The sequence below is a fragment of the Thamnophis sirtalis genome, unplaced genomic scaffold, assembly GCF_051295495.1.
Source record: "Thamnophis sirtalis isolate CommonGarterSnake01/CBP01778 unplaced genomic scaffold, rThaSir2_p1.2 scaffold_6, whole genome shotgun sequence".
NCBI lineage: Eukaryota > Metazoa > Chordata > Lepidosauria > Squamata > Natricidae > Thamnophis > Thamnophis sirtalis.
Genome location: NW_028261386.1, coordinates 122877148 through 122894340, shown reverse-complemented (window position 1 = coordinate 122894340; position 17193 = coordinate 122877148). Strand labels below are relative to the sequence as shown.

The following is a 17193-nucleotide window of genomic DNA, read 5'->3' as shown; positions in this document are numbered from 1 at the left end:
TGTGAGGCATGATCTGTGCATATTCTACCCAGACTGAGTTGTATTGCACCTTGATCCTACCTTCTTGCCAAAAGTCAACAGCCGGTTTCACAGGGGCCAAGAATTTACATTACCTGATTTTTGTCCAGCTCCTCGCCACGAACGGGAGCGCAAATGGTACACCCTTGATGTACACTGAGCCCTTAAAATCTATCTTGATTGCATGGCTTCGCTGCGCCATCTGGAATCTTTCTTTATCTCCTTTGGTCAGGCATCCTTGGGAAACAAGGCTTCACCGTCTGGGGAGGTGGATCAGAGCCTGTATTAAATTAGCATATGAACTTCAGTCTTTGCAGATTCCACGGAACATTACATCCCATTCTACCTGGAGCGCAGCAATTACGGCAGCATGATCTACTCAGGCTTCTTTGGAGGAAGTTTGCCAGGGAGCCACATGAACGTCTCCCCAGTCTTCATATGCTACTACAAATTAGACAACTATGCGTCGGCTGATGCAGCTTTTGGCCGCAGAGTACTGCAACAAGTACATGTGCCTTAACGAACTTTCCTCTATTGTCCCCTCCCTAGTAGACAGCCGCTTCTTTGGTACGTCCCAGTCTGGCTGCTGTCTCCACAATCATAGGAGAATGGGCGTTGGTCCTTACCTGATATGCTCATTCTCCGTGACATGAAGACAGCTGCCAGCCCCACCCTAGTGTAAATCATTCTGCGGAGGAGAGAGTATGCATTTGGCAGTTATTTTTTTGTTTCACAATTCTCACTCAAGTCTACAGTCTACTTCGTCTAAACTGGGAGGAGTCACCAGGGCTCGATGACATCACAAGTGTAGACTCAGTCCAATTGGTTACTGGACAGAGCAACCTAGTCTGGCTGCTGTCTCCATGTCACAGAGAATGAGTGTATCAGGTAAGGACCAACGCCCATTCTCTTAATGACATAACTAGGCAACTCTTCATTCACTGTTTCCTAAACAAGATTATTCTGTCAATCGATTAATGCATTTTACTTTTGATACCATCATGTTCCACACTGTCCTTATGCACTCCTGTCAAGGAAGAAATTTACGTAGAGAGAGCTAGAGTTCTTGCCAAAGAGGTTGGTGCAATACCAAGAAAATACCAGAAGAATTTTTGCAATCCATCAAGTCACTGAATTAAATATTGATTTGATTTGATTGATTGATTTATTATATTTCTATGCCGCCCTTTTCCCCGAAGGGGACTCAGGGCGGCTCAGGGCGGCTCACAACCCAAGTCAAGGGGGGGGGGTACAAATAAGGAAAAAAAAAACAATACCACAATTTAAAAACACACAACAACCATACCATTCGAGGGGGGACAAAAGCTCATTAGCCCCAGGCCTTTCGGAACAGCCAGGTTTTAAGGGCTTTGCGGAAGGCCTGGAGGGTGGTGCGGGTTCGAATCTCCACAGGGAGCTCGTTCCAGAAGGCCGGAGCAGCCACAGAGAAGGCCCTTCTCCGGGTGGTCGCCAGTTGGCATTGGCCAGTGGATGGAATTCGGAGGAGGCCTAATCTGTGGGATCTAATCGGTCTATTGGAGGTAATTGGCAGCAGGCGGTCTCTCAAGTACCCAGGTCCAATACCATGAGGGCTTTATAAGTGACGACTAGCGCCTTGAAGCGTATCCGAAGACCAATAGGCAGCCAGTGCAGCTCGCACTAATATTAATATTAATTATGTGCTGTCTATAAACTCTGAGAATGTGAGTCACAACACATCAGGAAAACAAGTGGCTACGAAAAGCTATTATAATGGACTGGATTATATGTATTTTACATTCCTAGATCAATATCCCTCTATTTGCATCAAGGTGATCAGACTTAAGAATTTTACACTTAAACATTTATATTAATTTATTTGTGCATTATTCTATAAACTAGGAGTTTAGATGAAATTCATCAAATGAGAAGATCACGTTCTCCAACTAGACACCATGATGCCTCCCGAAGCCCAGTTGACCGCAGACCCAGAGATATGGATAATCAGTATTTATCAGATCAAGAAGGGTATGTTTTTTATCTTTATATTTCTCTTAAAAGTACCAGTGCAGCTTTGAAAATTTCTAAAATAGATGAAAAAGTCCTCATATCTATAACAACAACAACAAATACCAAGTAAGTATTCAAATCTTAAGACGACATTGAGCAATCTGTTTACCCTCCTCTTTGTGGACTGTTTCCAGCTTACTGAACTTACAGTCACTGTTTTTCCTGTCAATATTTCAAACGTTTTTATGCTGTCTTTGGGTACTTGAGGGATTGCCACAGCTAAGAGGGGGTTGACTTATTCTCTGAAGCTCCTGAGGGTTGGACAAGAAGCAACAAGTGGAAACTCATTAATGAGAGGTCCAATTTGGAATTGAGGAGAAATTTCCTGACAGAGAACAATTAACTAATGGAACAGCTTGCACCCTAACCCTAACCCTGAACTGAACAGTGCTTTGTAAGAAATGTGTCAAGAGCTCTCTGAACAGATCTGATGCTCTGATTGTACATTAGCAGGAAGATGCCTGATGGATTTTACAAAAACTGCATTTTCTGGATAATCAGCAGCCATTTTGATAAACTGGGGGAGGACAGATTAAAAAATAAGGGAATGTCTCTCCATAGCAATCTCAGCTTTATGGCTTGTATGTGTACAACAGTAATTTTTTATTAGAATTTGTGGACTAAATGTGGTATGCGGTGGTACATTTGCAAATCTGACAACTATTATATCAAGGACACATCATATCTCCTCCTTTAATGGTTACCTGGGCACAAGATTGGAAGAGTAACATTTATGTATAATTTTCGGTGTGGAATTTATGGAATAGCACTATTCTTTATTCTTTGCACTACTTTGGTTTACAAGTAAAATATTAAATTTCATAGTTTTACTACTAAGATTATTATAATGCTATTGGATAGAATGTCAGCTGGCAGTGAATTATATGTTAGCACTTTTTGTCAATCTTATTATTCAATTTATGTTGCGATAAGTTCTCTAAGTACATAATAGTATGGTGGCACATTGATCAGAGTTTTGCTACTTCAAAATCGTTTAAATTTATCTGCCTGATTAACATGGTCTTCAATAGATTTTTATAATATCATAGCTTTGTAAACATAAATTTTACTTGACAAAATAATTATTTTGTGAGGGATTCATTTTTATTTATCCAGGTTTTTTTTTAAAGATCTTATTAGCAGGCATGGTACATCCAAGAACTATTCTCTTTGGTTCTGATTCATGTTTCTTCTAACTTATAGCTGTTTCTAATGAAGAAACACTAGTTTGGACCAGTCCAAAATTAATGTGCGGTGCCTTTTTCTTCTTCCTTTTTAAAAGGGCTCAAATTTTACATGTAGTCATTTGCTACCAAGAACAGATGAAAACAATCTTGAAAACACAACATTAAGTGTGTTAATAAGGCATTAAATGGCTAGCAATTTTTGAGCTTCCCTAATTTTTTGTTAGTAGCAGAGATATAATTTCATGCTACATTTCTTAACTCTTTTTTTATTAAAAAAAAAAGAAGCATTTTGTGCTTATTTTAATGAACCTTTTACTTTCATTACACTTGTTTACAATGTGAAATTGCAGAAATTCCTGCCAAATGTGACTTGAGAAACAAAACTCTCAAAACCCGTTTTGGATGTTAAGGCTCCGTAGCGTGTAAATTTAGACTGCTTAGAAATGTGTTGAAACCAATTAGGTTTAATTGAACTAAGTCTTTATTTGTAAACAAAAAACAAAAAAAAACACCTAATGGATTAAACAATACTTTTTGCTGACATGTAAAATGAGTAGTCTAATAAATTCTTCTTTCAAGCTTATCAAAAAGACTATCTCAGTTCAGAATTTCTAGTTTATTTTCTGTTCTCATTTACATATCATGGCATAATTCATGCTATTTAATGCTTCATATTTATGTAACTGTTTCATTCATCGTCCAATCCTGTCTGTACAGTGAGCTTCTTATGCTGCCCAGGGCAAAACGAGGAAGAAGTGCAGAGTGCCTACATACATCCAGGTAAATATAGGCATTTGGTAACTAAGCTTGCTTATAAATAGTTCTGGTGTATGTTCTTTCCCATCTCTTCTTTTCATTTTACAAATCATTCTGTTTCCCCAGAAACTAGCATTCCTGTTAGACTTACTGCAGATGAAAGGCTGTCTAATTCTTTAGTTATTTTTTTTTAAAAAAAATTATTATACTGATGCATCAGTCAATATAATGAATGAGTTTAATATATCTAAATCTATGGATCTGAGCAGCTGTTTCCTATGTTTATATATCCTGTCATATCTAGATCAAGTAGCTTCTGTTAGGACAAGTTTCGTATCTAGCAATGTGATCAGTTGCAAGCACTGTTAACTACAAGCAAAAAAACAGGCCTTCAAATGTATGGCAGGGTTATTTATTCTATGTTGCATTCTTTATAATTATTTGTTTAGGGTTTTTTTTTAACCTTTATTTTAAGTTTTCTGTTTTATACATACTGTTCATTTTGGATGTCAAATTAAATTATCTTAATTCATTGCAAAACTTTATGGGCATAAACACTCCTTTATAGTGGTGGGATTCAAATAATTTAACAACCGGTTCTCTGCCCTAATGATTTCTTCCAACAACCAGTTCGCCAAATTGCTCAGAAAGTTAACCATCGGTCTCACGAAGCGGTGCAAACTGGCGGAATCCCATCACTGCTCCCCTTCATAGACATAGGAAGGGGGTTTCAACCTCATGTACAGTTCAAAGGAATATACTTAACACCTCATCCTTCTGTTCAGGGGTGGATTTCTCGCCCCGTTCCAACCGGTACTAGCGTCTGTGTGATGCTCCAGCTGCTCCTGGAGGATCGTGCAGGCGCTGTATGCGTCCTGCGCATGCGTGGAAGCGCAGAACTCGTCAAAACTGGATAAGGAGCGCGGGCGGGCGGGTGGGCCCTTCGCCGTTCCCGGAAGTTACTTACTTCCGGGTTCGCTGACCAACCGGTTCGCGGGGACCACCGCGAACCGGTTGAAACCCACCCCTGCTTCTGTTACAATGAACTGATGTATCCACCTTTCACCATCCTTAAATGTTTTAAGTTTATACCTCACACATGGAGTCTTAGAATCTCTACCTTTGAGGTTCTCCACTGGGAGATTGTAGCATCTCTTGTCCAAAGTCTGTATGCACGCTGAAATTTAAACAACCTTATGTGTAATTTCAAATGCCCTTTCCATCACTCTTGGCAGATGAAGCTACTCTCTCCCCTAATCTCAAGTTATCCAAAAAGGCAATTGTGCATTTCTCATTAAATGATTAAGATATTAAAGGGATCAAAATGATGATCAGTAACCATGCAACATTTGACCATTATAAGAGCCTACTTAACATTTGCCATAAACCGGCTTTTATTTTGGAGATCTTGCATTTTAATATTGCTTTCTTCTTTTTGATCCATAACTGTAAATTCATTAATAAATATCTGCCTTGGTGATATTTGCAGGAAGGCAGTAATATATAATAAGGAATAGCAGTAAATGCCTTTTCCCCCAGATACTGCAGGATAAGCCCTAAGTGGAAAGAAATCCTGGTAGTCCATCTTAAAAAAAAAGAGATGTGAGAAGCAGAGTATTATAGATAAATTAATGTAATGATTATATAGTAGTAATAGAAGGGATAGATAAATAGATTGTTATTATTTTGTAAAAGATTGGTGTCCTTTTCTGAAATTAAAAATCAGACTCCTAGGTACTTCACTCTATCTGATGCAAGCCATCCTCACAATTTTATTTTATTTTATTAATGTACGTATGTACGTACATACATACATACATACATACATACATACATACATACATACATACATACATATATACCAGTGGTGGGATTCAAATAATTTAACAACCGGTTCTCTGCCCTAATGCTTTTTCCAATAACCAGGTCATCAAACTGCTCAGAAAGTTAACAACCAGTTCTCCCGAAGTGGTACGAACTGGCTGAATCCCACCACTGATACATACATACACACATACACACATACATACATACATACATACATACCAGAGGTGGGTTGCTGCCAGTTCGGCCTAGATTGGGTGAACCAGTAGTAGTGGCGGTGGGAGGCTCTGCCCACCCACCCACTTCTGCGCATGTGTACAACTGTCACGTGTGAGCGCACGTGGGAGTGTGCCTGAACCGGTAGTTAGAAAATTAGCAGCCCACCACTGATACATGCATGCATACATATATGCATACATATATACAAAATAAACTTGAGAACTATACTAAAATATGGGCAATTGAAGAATAAAGCTCTCCTGAACAATTCAATGTGAGTTTCTATTTCTTGTCTTTTCTTTGATGCAGTACAACTTAAGCAGATAGAGGTCAAACTTTATTAATTACATTGGCAAGTATTGCTAAATTTTATTTATTTATTTATGTATTAAACAAATTTACGTAGCTGTCCAATTCACATACAGCAATTCTAGGCTAGTATATAGCATTAAAAATCCAGTTACAAATGTACAATTAACCGGCACGCCGCCCCATGGTGGTAACAATAGCATTAGATAAATCACTTGATTGGCTCTGAATAGGTTCCCCAAGCCTGCTGACAAAAACATGTCTTCAAGGCCTTGCGGAAAAGCAACACGATAGGGGTCAATCTTATCTCTGGGAGGATGATGATGTTGCCAAAGGAGGAAGCCACCACAGAGAAGGCCCTTTTTTGTAGGTCCCACCAGATGTACTTCCATGATAGTTGGGACCATAACATTCCTGTTGCAGTGGGCCAGGTAGATATAATTACAATACTTGCCAACCGACAGCAAATGGCTTACATGAATGTTTTGCTGCATCATAATTTACTATTTTGTCTAGTTTTCTGTTTTCATATCTGCTTATATATTTTTGTTTCTTGCATGGCTCTTTCCCCCTTCTTTTCTGTCATATTCAAGAAATTCTGTTAGGCACTATAAATCACTACCTCCCAAGATGCCTTTATTTGAGAATGGCACTTACTGGAATCTTTACAGGTAAGAAATCTGTTGCTGTCACATGAAAGTTCACACACAGAATTCCAGAGAAAAAAGAAGATTTTTTTTTAATGAACTTGTCAATCAGCCTCTCTATCTCAACATATCACCACGAATCCACACCTTCTTTGAAATGCCTTATAGGTTGCAGTATCCAGCTTGTTTGGCTGATCTATAGAAACTAAGGAGGATTAATCCTCATAAAATCTTAGATGGGAGAGTATCATCAAAAAGCAGGCTTCTATACAGGCAGTCCTCAACTTAATGCCATTGGTTCAGTGAACATTCAAAATTACTACATAACTAAAAAACAATGTGGCTTTTGACCACTCCTCACAAGGACTCTCACAGTATCCCTGCAGTTATATGTTTGCAATTCAGATTCTTGGCAATATATTTATGACAGTTACAAAATCCTGGGTCATGCAGTTGCCATTTGCAACCTTCCCAGATAGCTTCCAACAAGCAAAGTCAATGGGGGAAGCTGGCTTGCTTAATAACTGCTGGGAAAAAAGGTCATAAACTCATCATTTTATGCCTGGCATCACTTCGTGACCTAATTTAAGTCAGGAATAACTTGTACTACACACAGAAATTTAAAAAAAAAAACAAAAGAAGTTACAACAAACCACATCCATAATGTCAATAAAACTACTTGAATGTGTCTATGATATCATCATGAATAATTTATAACATGTTTGTCTTAGCTTGCTAGATAACAATAGAGCTTGCTGCGTAGCAAAGTAATTTGATCCAACTTTAACTCCATTTAAGTTATTTGCCAGTGTAAAGTATTCATTACACAGCTGAATGAGTTTGCACCTGGAATCTATAAACACATTCTTACTTATACAGCTCTATCTCCTATTGAATAGAATGGGCTACTTTCTTAGGAGATTCCTAGAACTATTTATCATCGCACCCGTTTTTTTTTCTCCTGAATCTCTGATACTTTTATACCACACTGGTGTTTTGGATATTTTAATTTTGTATACATTTTCTTTTCCTTTTTCTCCTTCCTGTGTGATTTGCATTCATTGTGAAACTTACTTTTTTTTTTTCTTTTTCATGAATTATTTTGAATTGTGAAGCTCAACCCTGCCTGCATATATTAAGGCCAAATCAGTGCTTAGTCAGGATAATTCACTTCACCCTAATTGCCTTAACTCACGTGTATCGAGATTTACAGGAGGACTGTTGGTTAGGTAAGGTTTCAGACAAAGCACCTTTCCCTGTATTAATTTATTTAGAATAATTGTTTTCATGGTAGAGTATCCTTTTGTTTCAAGCCAATGGAGTCCCATCATTTTGTCTTCTGTTTTCCTTCCCAAAAAAAAATTAATGATACAGATATATTTATTTTCATATTTTCTTTCCAATTTTATATTGGTATTCATTATCCACTGCTGAGCTGTACTCTTGCTTATGAAAGCCAACATACTGACTTCATAGGATAAGACTGCAGTGTATGATGGTTCCACCACAAATCTGCGGTAGACTAAAGCGCGCTCGACGAAAGCGCGTACGTGACGTCATCACAGTGCGACGAAAACGGCACGCTGTGAGCAGTAAATTTAAAATTAACCCTAAACCTTACCCTAACCCCCCCAAACCTAACCCTAAGCCTAACCCTTAACCTAACCCTAAACCTAACCCTAAACCTAACCCTTAACCTAATGCTAAACCTAATGCTAACCCTAAACCTAACCCTAACGCTTAACGTAACCCTAACCCTTAACCTAACCCTAACCCTAACCCTAAACCTAACCCTTACCTTTATGTGAATCGGCTTGCTTTAATTTTATTTTTATTTTAATTTAATTTATTTTTAATTTTATTTGTCGCGCTGCTGATGACGTCACGTACGCGCTTTGATCGGGCGCGCTTTAGTGGACCGCGGTTTTGACGGGTCACGGTGTATGATACCATTTTATGCAGCCAAATTTAGTTGTATATATTTTTGGACAATCTTCTTGCCATGTTTTCATCCAACCTGTTCCATTGTAGCTCCATGACTTTATTGTGACTTAACATCTTGTGTAGAAAGAACATTACTTTGATTTAATATCTAACATGCTATTCCTTTCTTTGTTTTCTTTTTCTTTTTTCTTCTCTTTCTCTTCCATTGGATGCATTAGTGAACTGCAGCCCTTGCTTGACAGGGCTAGAAGTGCTAGTACTAACTGCTTGAAGCCTGATACTAGTTTGCATTCACCAGAACAAGAAAGGTATAAAAGAAAGACTTCTCAACATTGTGTCATTTGTGCTGGTGATCATTATTACCTTTGTTGCTTTTTCCACATCAGCTTTATATTTGCTTCACTGATACAACACATGCCTGTCTCTATATACGTGAATATCTGTTGAGCCAACAGTCATAGATATCATGCTTCTAACATGTTTTGACATGATTATAACAGCGTCCAGCATCCTAAGCTCTTGGGCACAATTCTTTTCACTCACATTCTGGTTTGGTTTGGCTTGGTTTGAATATGTGTCATCGTTGCTCTTTGCAAAAGTCCTCCGTATGCCTATAACAGCACTTCATTCACAATTGAGATAGTTCAACTGAACACTTCTGCTTTTGTTATTTGTCCATCTGGTGGAGTGGGAACTGGTCCATGGAGGTTTTGGGTAACAATAACTTTGCATATATGCAAAACGTCAGAGATTTGTTTTCCCTTGACTGATAACATTCAAAAATATTGTTAATATTTAATTTATTTACTTCAATGGTTATAGATATTGCTATTCAGCAAATTGTCTAGTGAAAATTGGAATCAGGCTGAAAATATACTTAGAAAATGGGAGTGGGGATCCAATATTTTGTTGACTGTTTGTCAACAAAATTCTAGTTTGTACTGGAACCAGAGGAAGGACACTTATTGGCAACTAAAGCTACGCTTTCGTTTGCTAATTTTTTGTTACGCTGCTTCCCATTTTTAGTGTTGATATACTAAATGTAAAAAATGTTCGAACGTAAAAAAGAAGAGAAACTTTATTTCATATATATCACAGATTTTGGCAAGCACTTAGAAAAGCTGGATTTAATGATAAAATAGTAATATAAAAATGTAATGAATATATATATATATATATATATATATATATATATATATATATATGTGTGTGTGTGTGTGTGTGTGTGTGTGTGTGTGTGTGTGTGTGTGTGTGTGTGTGTGTGTGTGTATACACACACACACACACACACACACATACATACATATATATATATATATATGATGAGGAGTCGTTCTCTGTAGCTCAAATGGTTAACTCCCTGCCTGGGAGGCAATGGAGCACAGGTTCGATTCCCAAACTTGGGTATGGCTAGCTGATGAGAGCTAAATAGCTTGAAATAGATCTATACTAGTCTCCCTTTATTTATTTATCAGCATAAATATAACATATATATATATTATATATATATATATATATATATATATATATATATATATATATATATATATATATATATATATATATATATATATATATATGTATATAATATAATATATATATATACACACACACACACACACACACACACACACACACACACACACACACACACACACACACACACACATATATATATATATATATATATATATATATATATATATATATATATATATATATATATATATGTTTTCTGAGGTTTTCGCGGGTGTTAGTATGTAGGTCTCTAGTTGTTCGGGTTTTCTCCCGCGTAGAATTGGAGATGTCTTGGCGGCGTTTCGACGAAGTCTCATTCGTCATCTTCAGGCGGCTTCAGACTACTTCTACTTCAGGTTTGGTGTTTCCAGGAGTAGAGGAGTTTCCTACTCCTGGAAACACCAAACCTGAAGTAGTCTGAAGCCGCCTGAAGATAACGAATGAGACTTCGTCGAAACGTCGCCAAGACATCTCCAATTCTACGCGGGAGAAAACCCGAACAACTAGAGACCTACATATATATATATATATATATATATATATATATATATATATATATATATATATATATATATATATATATATATATATATATATATATATATATATATATATATATATATATATATATATATATATATTCTTAAATTTAATAAACAAGGTGTTATAATAAATAATTCTTATTTTAATTAAATTATAGTTTATTTTATTTTATTTATTTATCTAATAATTTTAATTTTATTTCAGCAGTTATAGAACACTTAAATGATGCTTGCCAAAAGCTAATAAGATAAGGGCATGAGCAGTGAGCTCAATGCATTCATCCTGTCCTTGGATTAATATTTTACAGAAAACCTGATGACATAAACTTGTTCACATTTCTCTCTTTTCTGAAAGATGTAGTTACTAATTTCAAGACTAGACAACTCTGGAGTTCACGTTTTAATTTTTTACATATCTTATTGTGTAGAAACCAGATCACAGAAGTATCTCTCAAAAATAGGAAATGAGGATTCCTATTAATCTTGTTCTGCACAGGGTGTATCTTTTTGCCCTACATTTCTAGATCAGTGGTTATTAAACTGTTTGACTCAATTATCCCTTTTGCCTGTCTCAAATAATGTCATTATCTCCACACACAGAGAAACAGGCTCTGTTATATTACACAAGCATCTCTGCAATGGCAACCTAAAACGAATCCTCAATTTACAAACAAGCAATTATAAATTATTCCATTGCACTCCAAAATACACAAATTACCTCTAGTTTAAGAACTGCTGATCTAGATTATATGATTTGACAAATTAGGGGTACTGCACTACAAAAAAGAAGTTAGTTGTTTTGCACGCATATAAACGTAAGTGTAATGTATTCACAAATCACCTGAAATAACATTTATTAGTTTTATTCAGCGGAAGGCTGTAGACCTTTGCATGGAATCAAAGTCAATGAAAGAATGTTCACACTGCTCTTTTAAAATATCTATATTGTTTTCATTATTTTTCACTATAGTTTTGTGTTCTGACCCCCCTCGTCCCACACCAACACACATTCTGAGCCAAAGATAAGTTACGGCATTTAATTAACAGACAGACAGGTCCTTGGCAGCAAACCAGCACAGACAAGCTTGGGCAGCAATCTAGCACAGATAAGGCTTGGCAGCAAACCAGCCTGCCAAGCTCACAATAGTTCTCTAACATTAGTTCCTGCATTGACTTCTGCAAAAGGAGCGTGTGCACAAGCAGTCCTTTTATAGTCTGGAGAGGAGCCTAATGACCACCAGCTGAGTGCAATTACCGCCTGTAATTGCGTAATTGTTCCTTACGCCAATTAGCTCTCCGGTGCCGGGCATCTAGGAACAACTCCCTTGGCTCCTCCCCACTGCTGACATCCGGATCACTCTCCCTTGGCTCCTCCCCACTGGTCCAAGGCTCAGGCGCCTCCTGGTGGCCAACCAGCCTCTCTGTGCCCTGCTCGGAGTCGGAACCCTGTCCAGGGTCCTCCACCTCCTCCAGAGCCGACTCATAGGGCCCCTCGCTGTCGGAGTCTGGTGGCAGCTCCAACGGCACCTGCTGGGCCACAACAGTTTTGAATTGGAATTGGAATTGGAATTGATTTTATTTGTAGGCCGCCCTTTTCCCTGAGGGGACTCAGGGCGGCTCACAGAAACCAGGGAGAGGGGAATACAATACAATACAGTACTAAGACGACAACACATAATAAAATAATACGCAACATGCATACAACATTCGGGCGGGGTAATGGTCCTTATCCCCAGGCCTGACGGGCGAGCCAGTTCTTCAAGGCTGTGCGGAAGGCCTGGACGGTGGTGAGGGTACGGATCTCTACGGGGAGTTCGTTCCAAAGGGTCGGGGCCGCTACTGAGAAGGCCCTCCTCCTTGTGGTTGCCAGCCGACATTGGCTGGCCGATGGGATGCGGAGGAGGCCCAACCTATGAGATCTTATAGGCCGTAGGGAGGTAATTGGCAGAAGGCGGTCTCTCAAGTATCCAGATCCACTGCCATGTAGGGCTTTATGGGTGGTCAATAGCACCTTGAAGCGCATCCGGAGATCGACAGGTAGCCAGCGCAGCTCGCGGAGGATAGGTGTAATGCGGGTGAATCGGGGTGCACCCGCGATCACTCGCGCGGCTGCGTTCTGTACTAGCTGAAGTCGCCGGATGTTCCTCAAGGGCAGCCCCATGTAGAGCACATTGCAGTATTCCAGCCTAGAGATCACGAGGGCCCGAGTGACTGTTGTGAGAGCCTCCCGGTTCAGGTAGGGTCGCAACTGGCGCACCAGGCGTACCTGGGCGAATGCCCCCCTGGTCACAGCTGCTATATGATGGTCGAATGACAGCTGTGGATCCAGGAGGACTCCCAAGTTGCGAACCCTCTCTGAGGGGTGTAGAATTTGACCCCCCAGCCTGAGTGTTGGATTAATGGCCGAATTTTTGGGAGGAAAACACAACAGCCACTCGGTCTTTTCTGGGTTGAGCACAAGCTTGTTAATCCTCATCCAGTCCATGACGGCTTCGAGTCCCCGGTCCATTACGTCAACCGCTTCATTGATTTGGCACGGGGCGGACAGATACAATTGAGTATCGTCCGCATATTGATGGTATCTAATCCCGTGCCTACGGATGATCTCTCCCAGCGGTTTCATTGAATAGCTCTGTGACATCATAGAATCCCTGAGATGTTCTTGCATCTAATTTATAAGCTCTAGTCAAATAGAGAATGTGGAAAGGAAATATAAGTTGTACAACAACAAGAAGAACTTTTATTTTATTAATCTGACCATATAAAAAAAACTATGAAGCCAATACAGAAAAGACAGTACTTATTCAAAATGAATAATCACCTCTATGGGTAATCCAATCTATTCTAGGTCGTTTGTCCACTTCAAAATAACTTTGATATAAAAATTGCAGTCTAACTAGTCAAATCCTGATTCATCCCCTGAAAGATATAAGACAATTTCTCCTGTGTATCCTGATATTTATATTTTTTTTAGTTTTTAAATAAGATAAAAATAAACCAGCATTTCTGCAGAATATAGCTTGCAGTCAAAGCAGATGTTTGCAATGCTTTCAATATCAATATGTTTAGAAACATATTTTTATTATAAATAAAAGATGGCTGCAGACATTTCCCATAATGTATTGTCTCTAACAATTAAGGCTGATAGCTCAGCATATAGCATCTTGGATTCAAATCCATGTCCTATCCTGACATTTTCATTGGAATGATGGGAACTGTCCTTATCTTTTCCACAATCAACTCGAAGTGGTGTTTTGTTTTTTTTATAATCTTTACATTTTTGTCCGGGAATCTTTAGCCAACATACTTGTTAGACTCCGATCACATTATCCTTAGTAATTCCAAATAACTGATAAATAAAACTATTTCACTTTAAAAATCGAAACAGAGAGGAAAGTGTCATAATTCAGGTATTTGTATGTAGTTTTGTTCTAACGTGTTATGTTATATGTAGTAGCTAAAATTCATATATAGAGTTAGTTTTAAATATCTGTTAATAGGTTCCTTGAATAGTTGTACTGCTGAAGTGTGATTTTATAGAAATGAGCCATACTTTTGCAAGCATCTTTCCATTTTCTGCCCAGTGCTTTAAATAAGGAACTTTATCCAAATGGGAATAAATTCTTCAGGGATATGCCTCTCTTAGAGGGGCCAGGAGCTAGACTCCAATATAATGTAAACCAACCAGTGTGACATACAGTGGTTATCCATTCTGATTATGTATTCCACCTACAACCTCTTGTTTTGATAATCAGGCACTGAGTGCTGATAGACTTCGCATCAAGGTTGAACATAGTCTTTCCAACAAATGCCAAGGATGGAGTGGAGATTGTGCAAGTGAAATTTCTCCAATTGTTTGATGTGTCATCAGTACAGAATTTGGGACCAAAGAGAAGGGAAGGGATAACCATAATTTTGTAGACTTTTAGCCTTGTGGAAATATGGTTCTTGTGTTGACTGAGAACTCTAGTATGCAGTTGATGTAATGCCTGGTTGGCCTCCTGAAGGAGCCTCCTGAAGACCCCGGAGGGCAAAAAACGCCCCTACGAGCAAACTGGAAGTCCATTCCCGAACTTCTGGTTTGCCCATAGGGCCAGTTTTTCGTGCTCCGGAGACTTCAGGGAAGCTCCTGAAGCATCGGGGGTGGGGGGGATGTTTTTGTCCTCCCCAAACTCCTAGAAAGCCTCTGGAGCCTGGGTGGTGGTGGTGAAAAAAAAGAACCAAAAGTGGGGGGGGGGGACTGCTGGTCGCGTGCACATACGTGCAGAGGGGGGAAGCATGCACATGTGTAGCACGCCCACGCATGACCCCCCCCTGCGTTCCCCCCGCTTTTGGCACACAAGCCAAAAAGGTTCACCATTACTGCCATAGAGCCTTAAATATCCCATACAAGGCCAGGAGTTATGAACATGGGGAAAACATTAAGGAAACGTTTATTTCAGGAAGTGTTTTATATAATTTAAAAGATCTACTTGCCTATCGTGCAGGATTGCATGGGCTGACAGTAGCAATTTATTTCACATAATTTATTTGGGGAGCAGCAGCACTGATCTTCAACTGTGTTTGGCCTTTTGGCCTGACATCTGGAAATTGGAATCAGCTAATATTATGACTGAAGGGTATTAAGCCATTTCTTTTAGCATGATTGCACAACAGCATATATAATTTCATTCAATTTATAAACTTGTCTTGGTTTTAGGATTCAGAAACCATATTTAGTAAAGTTGCATTCTTATAAATGTGTATAAAACATTGGTACTGGTAAGGAGCCTTGTTAAAGGCCTTATCTATTGCCATATTTATGGCCTTGGCCTGTTTAGACGGCAGCCGTAAATAAACACATTCTCACAATGAAAGATAATATGGGAAAAATGGAGAAAAGTGTTTCCATAAATATTTTGTGCATATTCTTAGTGCTATTAAGGGTGAATCTAGGTTCAGAAATTGAAGGTTCCACTCAGTTGTGTGAGCAAGGGAGCTTTCAAACGTAGTAGATATGGTTCCACTCATATTGAAGCAAGTTAGGCATCTGTCAGGGCTCCAAGTAATAACCCCAAAGCAATCAAAACTCTGAGGCCTTGAGTTTCTTCAAAGAATAATTTTATTTGGGATGTAATATTGGTTCAACTGGTGAAAACCCAACTCTGAAGGATCCAGGGTTTTCCCCACACAAATCGAAGTCCAAAGTTCTTGCTCTCCAGGTCATATGTTCATAATATGGTCCCAATCAGGTCGTAGTCCCAACTCTGACTGGCTTTGGTCCACACCCTTCCAAATACCTAGTGGAGCGTCCTTGGCTCCCACGAGAAAGAATATTATTTTGGCTACACATCCCCCCCCCCAAGCTATCTCTACGTCCCCCCCCCCTTACATTCCCACAGCTCCATCTGGCCTCACTGGGGCAGCCCTGAAGATGTTCCCAAAATGGCTTCACTGCTGACAGCATCATTATCTTCAAGCAGTGTTGATGATATATATCACGTTTCAGAGTACAGTGCTATAGTTTCAGAATACCTTAGGAGACCACAACTAGAGAGATGTTACAATTCTAAAGCAGAGAACTCCCAATTTTATTTCAATTCTGTTTCTTCTGTTAAGGCCCACTTACAATTTTAGTACTTCATTAATATAATTTACTGCGGCTGCCCACTCCGGAAGACAGCTTACAAAATGCACAAAACGAATAGAACAATTAACATCCATATAAAAAAGAGCCTAGACCCGTGGTTTCCAACATGGGGCCCACGCCCCACAGGGGGGAAATTTGATTTTTAATGGAGTAATTTGATTTTTAATGGGGCAATTTGAACCATTGTTTAAGCCAAGTTAATGGCCTTTTAGGCTTCCTCCGCATGAGTAGAGTTCACTTTTTGAGTAAATTAAGAATTATATGTCAATCTGTAAAACTATGTCTAAATGCATGGCGTCCTATGTATTAATTGTGTATGGTACATTCCATAGCAGTGAAACATTTTGTGTCAGATCACATTTTTACACAGTATAATGCATGCTTGCAAATGATTGTTTTTTTATTTTTATTATTTTATTACACAAAATATCAGCATATTAAGGGCTTTGGGTGCACTGGTGCCTATATACAGCTTTAACATTTGGCTTACAGGAAAACCTCACGCTTATTAACAGCCCTTTAAAGTTATCTTGAAAATTTTACTAATATGC

The 17193-nt window shown here is 38.8% G+C and overlaps 1 protein-coding gene across 31 annotated transcripts in view; it reads left to right on the top strand.

Annotated features, from left to right (window-relative positions):
• RIMS1 (regulating synaptic membrane exocytosis 1) overlaps positions 1 to 17193 on the top strand; it is a 324358-nt gene that overhangs the window by 229573 nt on the left and 77592 nt on the right. For 14 of the 31 annotated variants that reach the window (XM_087718873.1, XM_087718874.1, XM_087718877.1 and 11 more), the window contains 3 exons: positions 1900 to 2025; positions 3972 to 4034; positions 9172 to 9261. In XM_087718873.1, coding sequence (XP_087574999.1) covers positions 1900 to 2025; positions 3972 to 4034; positions 9172 to 9261 — 279 coding nt within the window. Of the gene's footprint in view, positions 1 to 1899; positions 2026 to 3971; positions 4035 to 6955; positions 7034 to 8124; positions 8239 to 9171; positions 9262 to 17193 lie in introns of all 31 variants that reach the window. The other 17 variants (XM_087718871.1, XM_087718872.1, XM_087718869.1 and 14 more) reach the window with 3 other exon arrangements.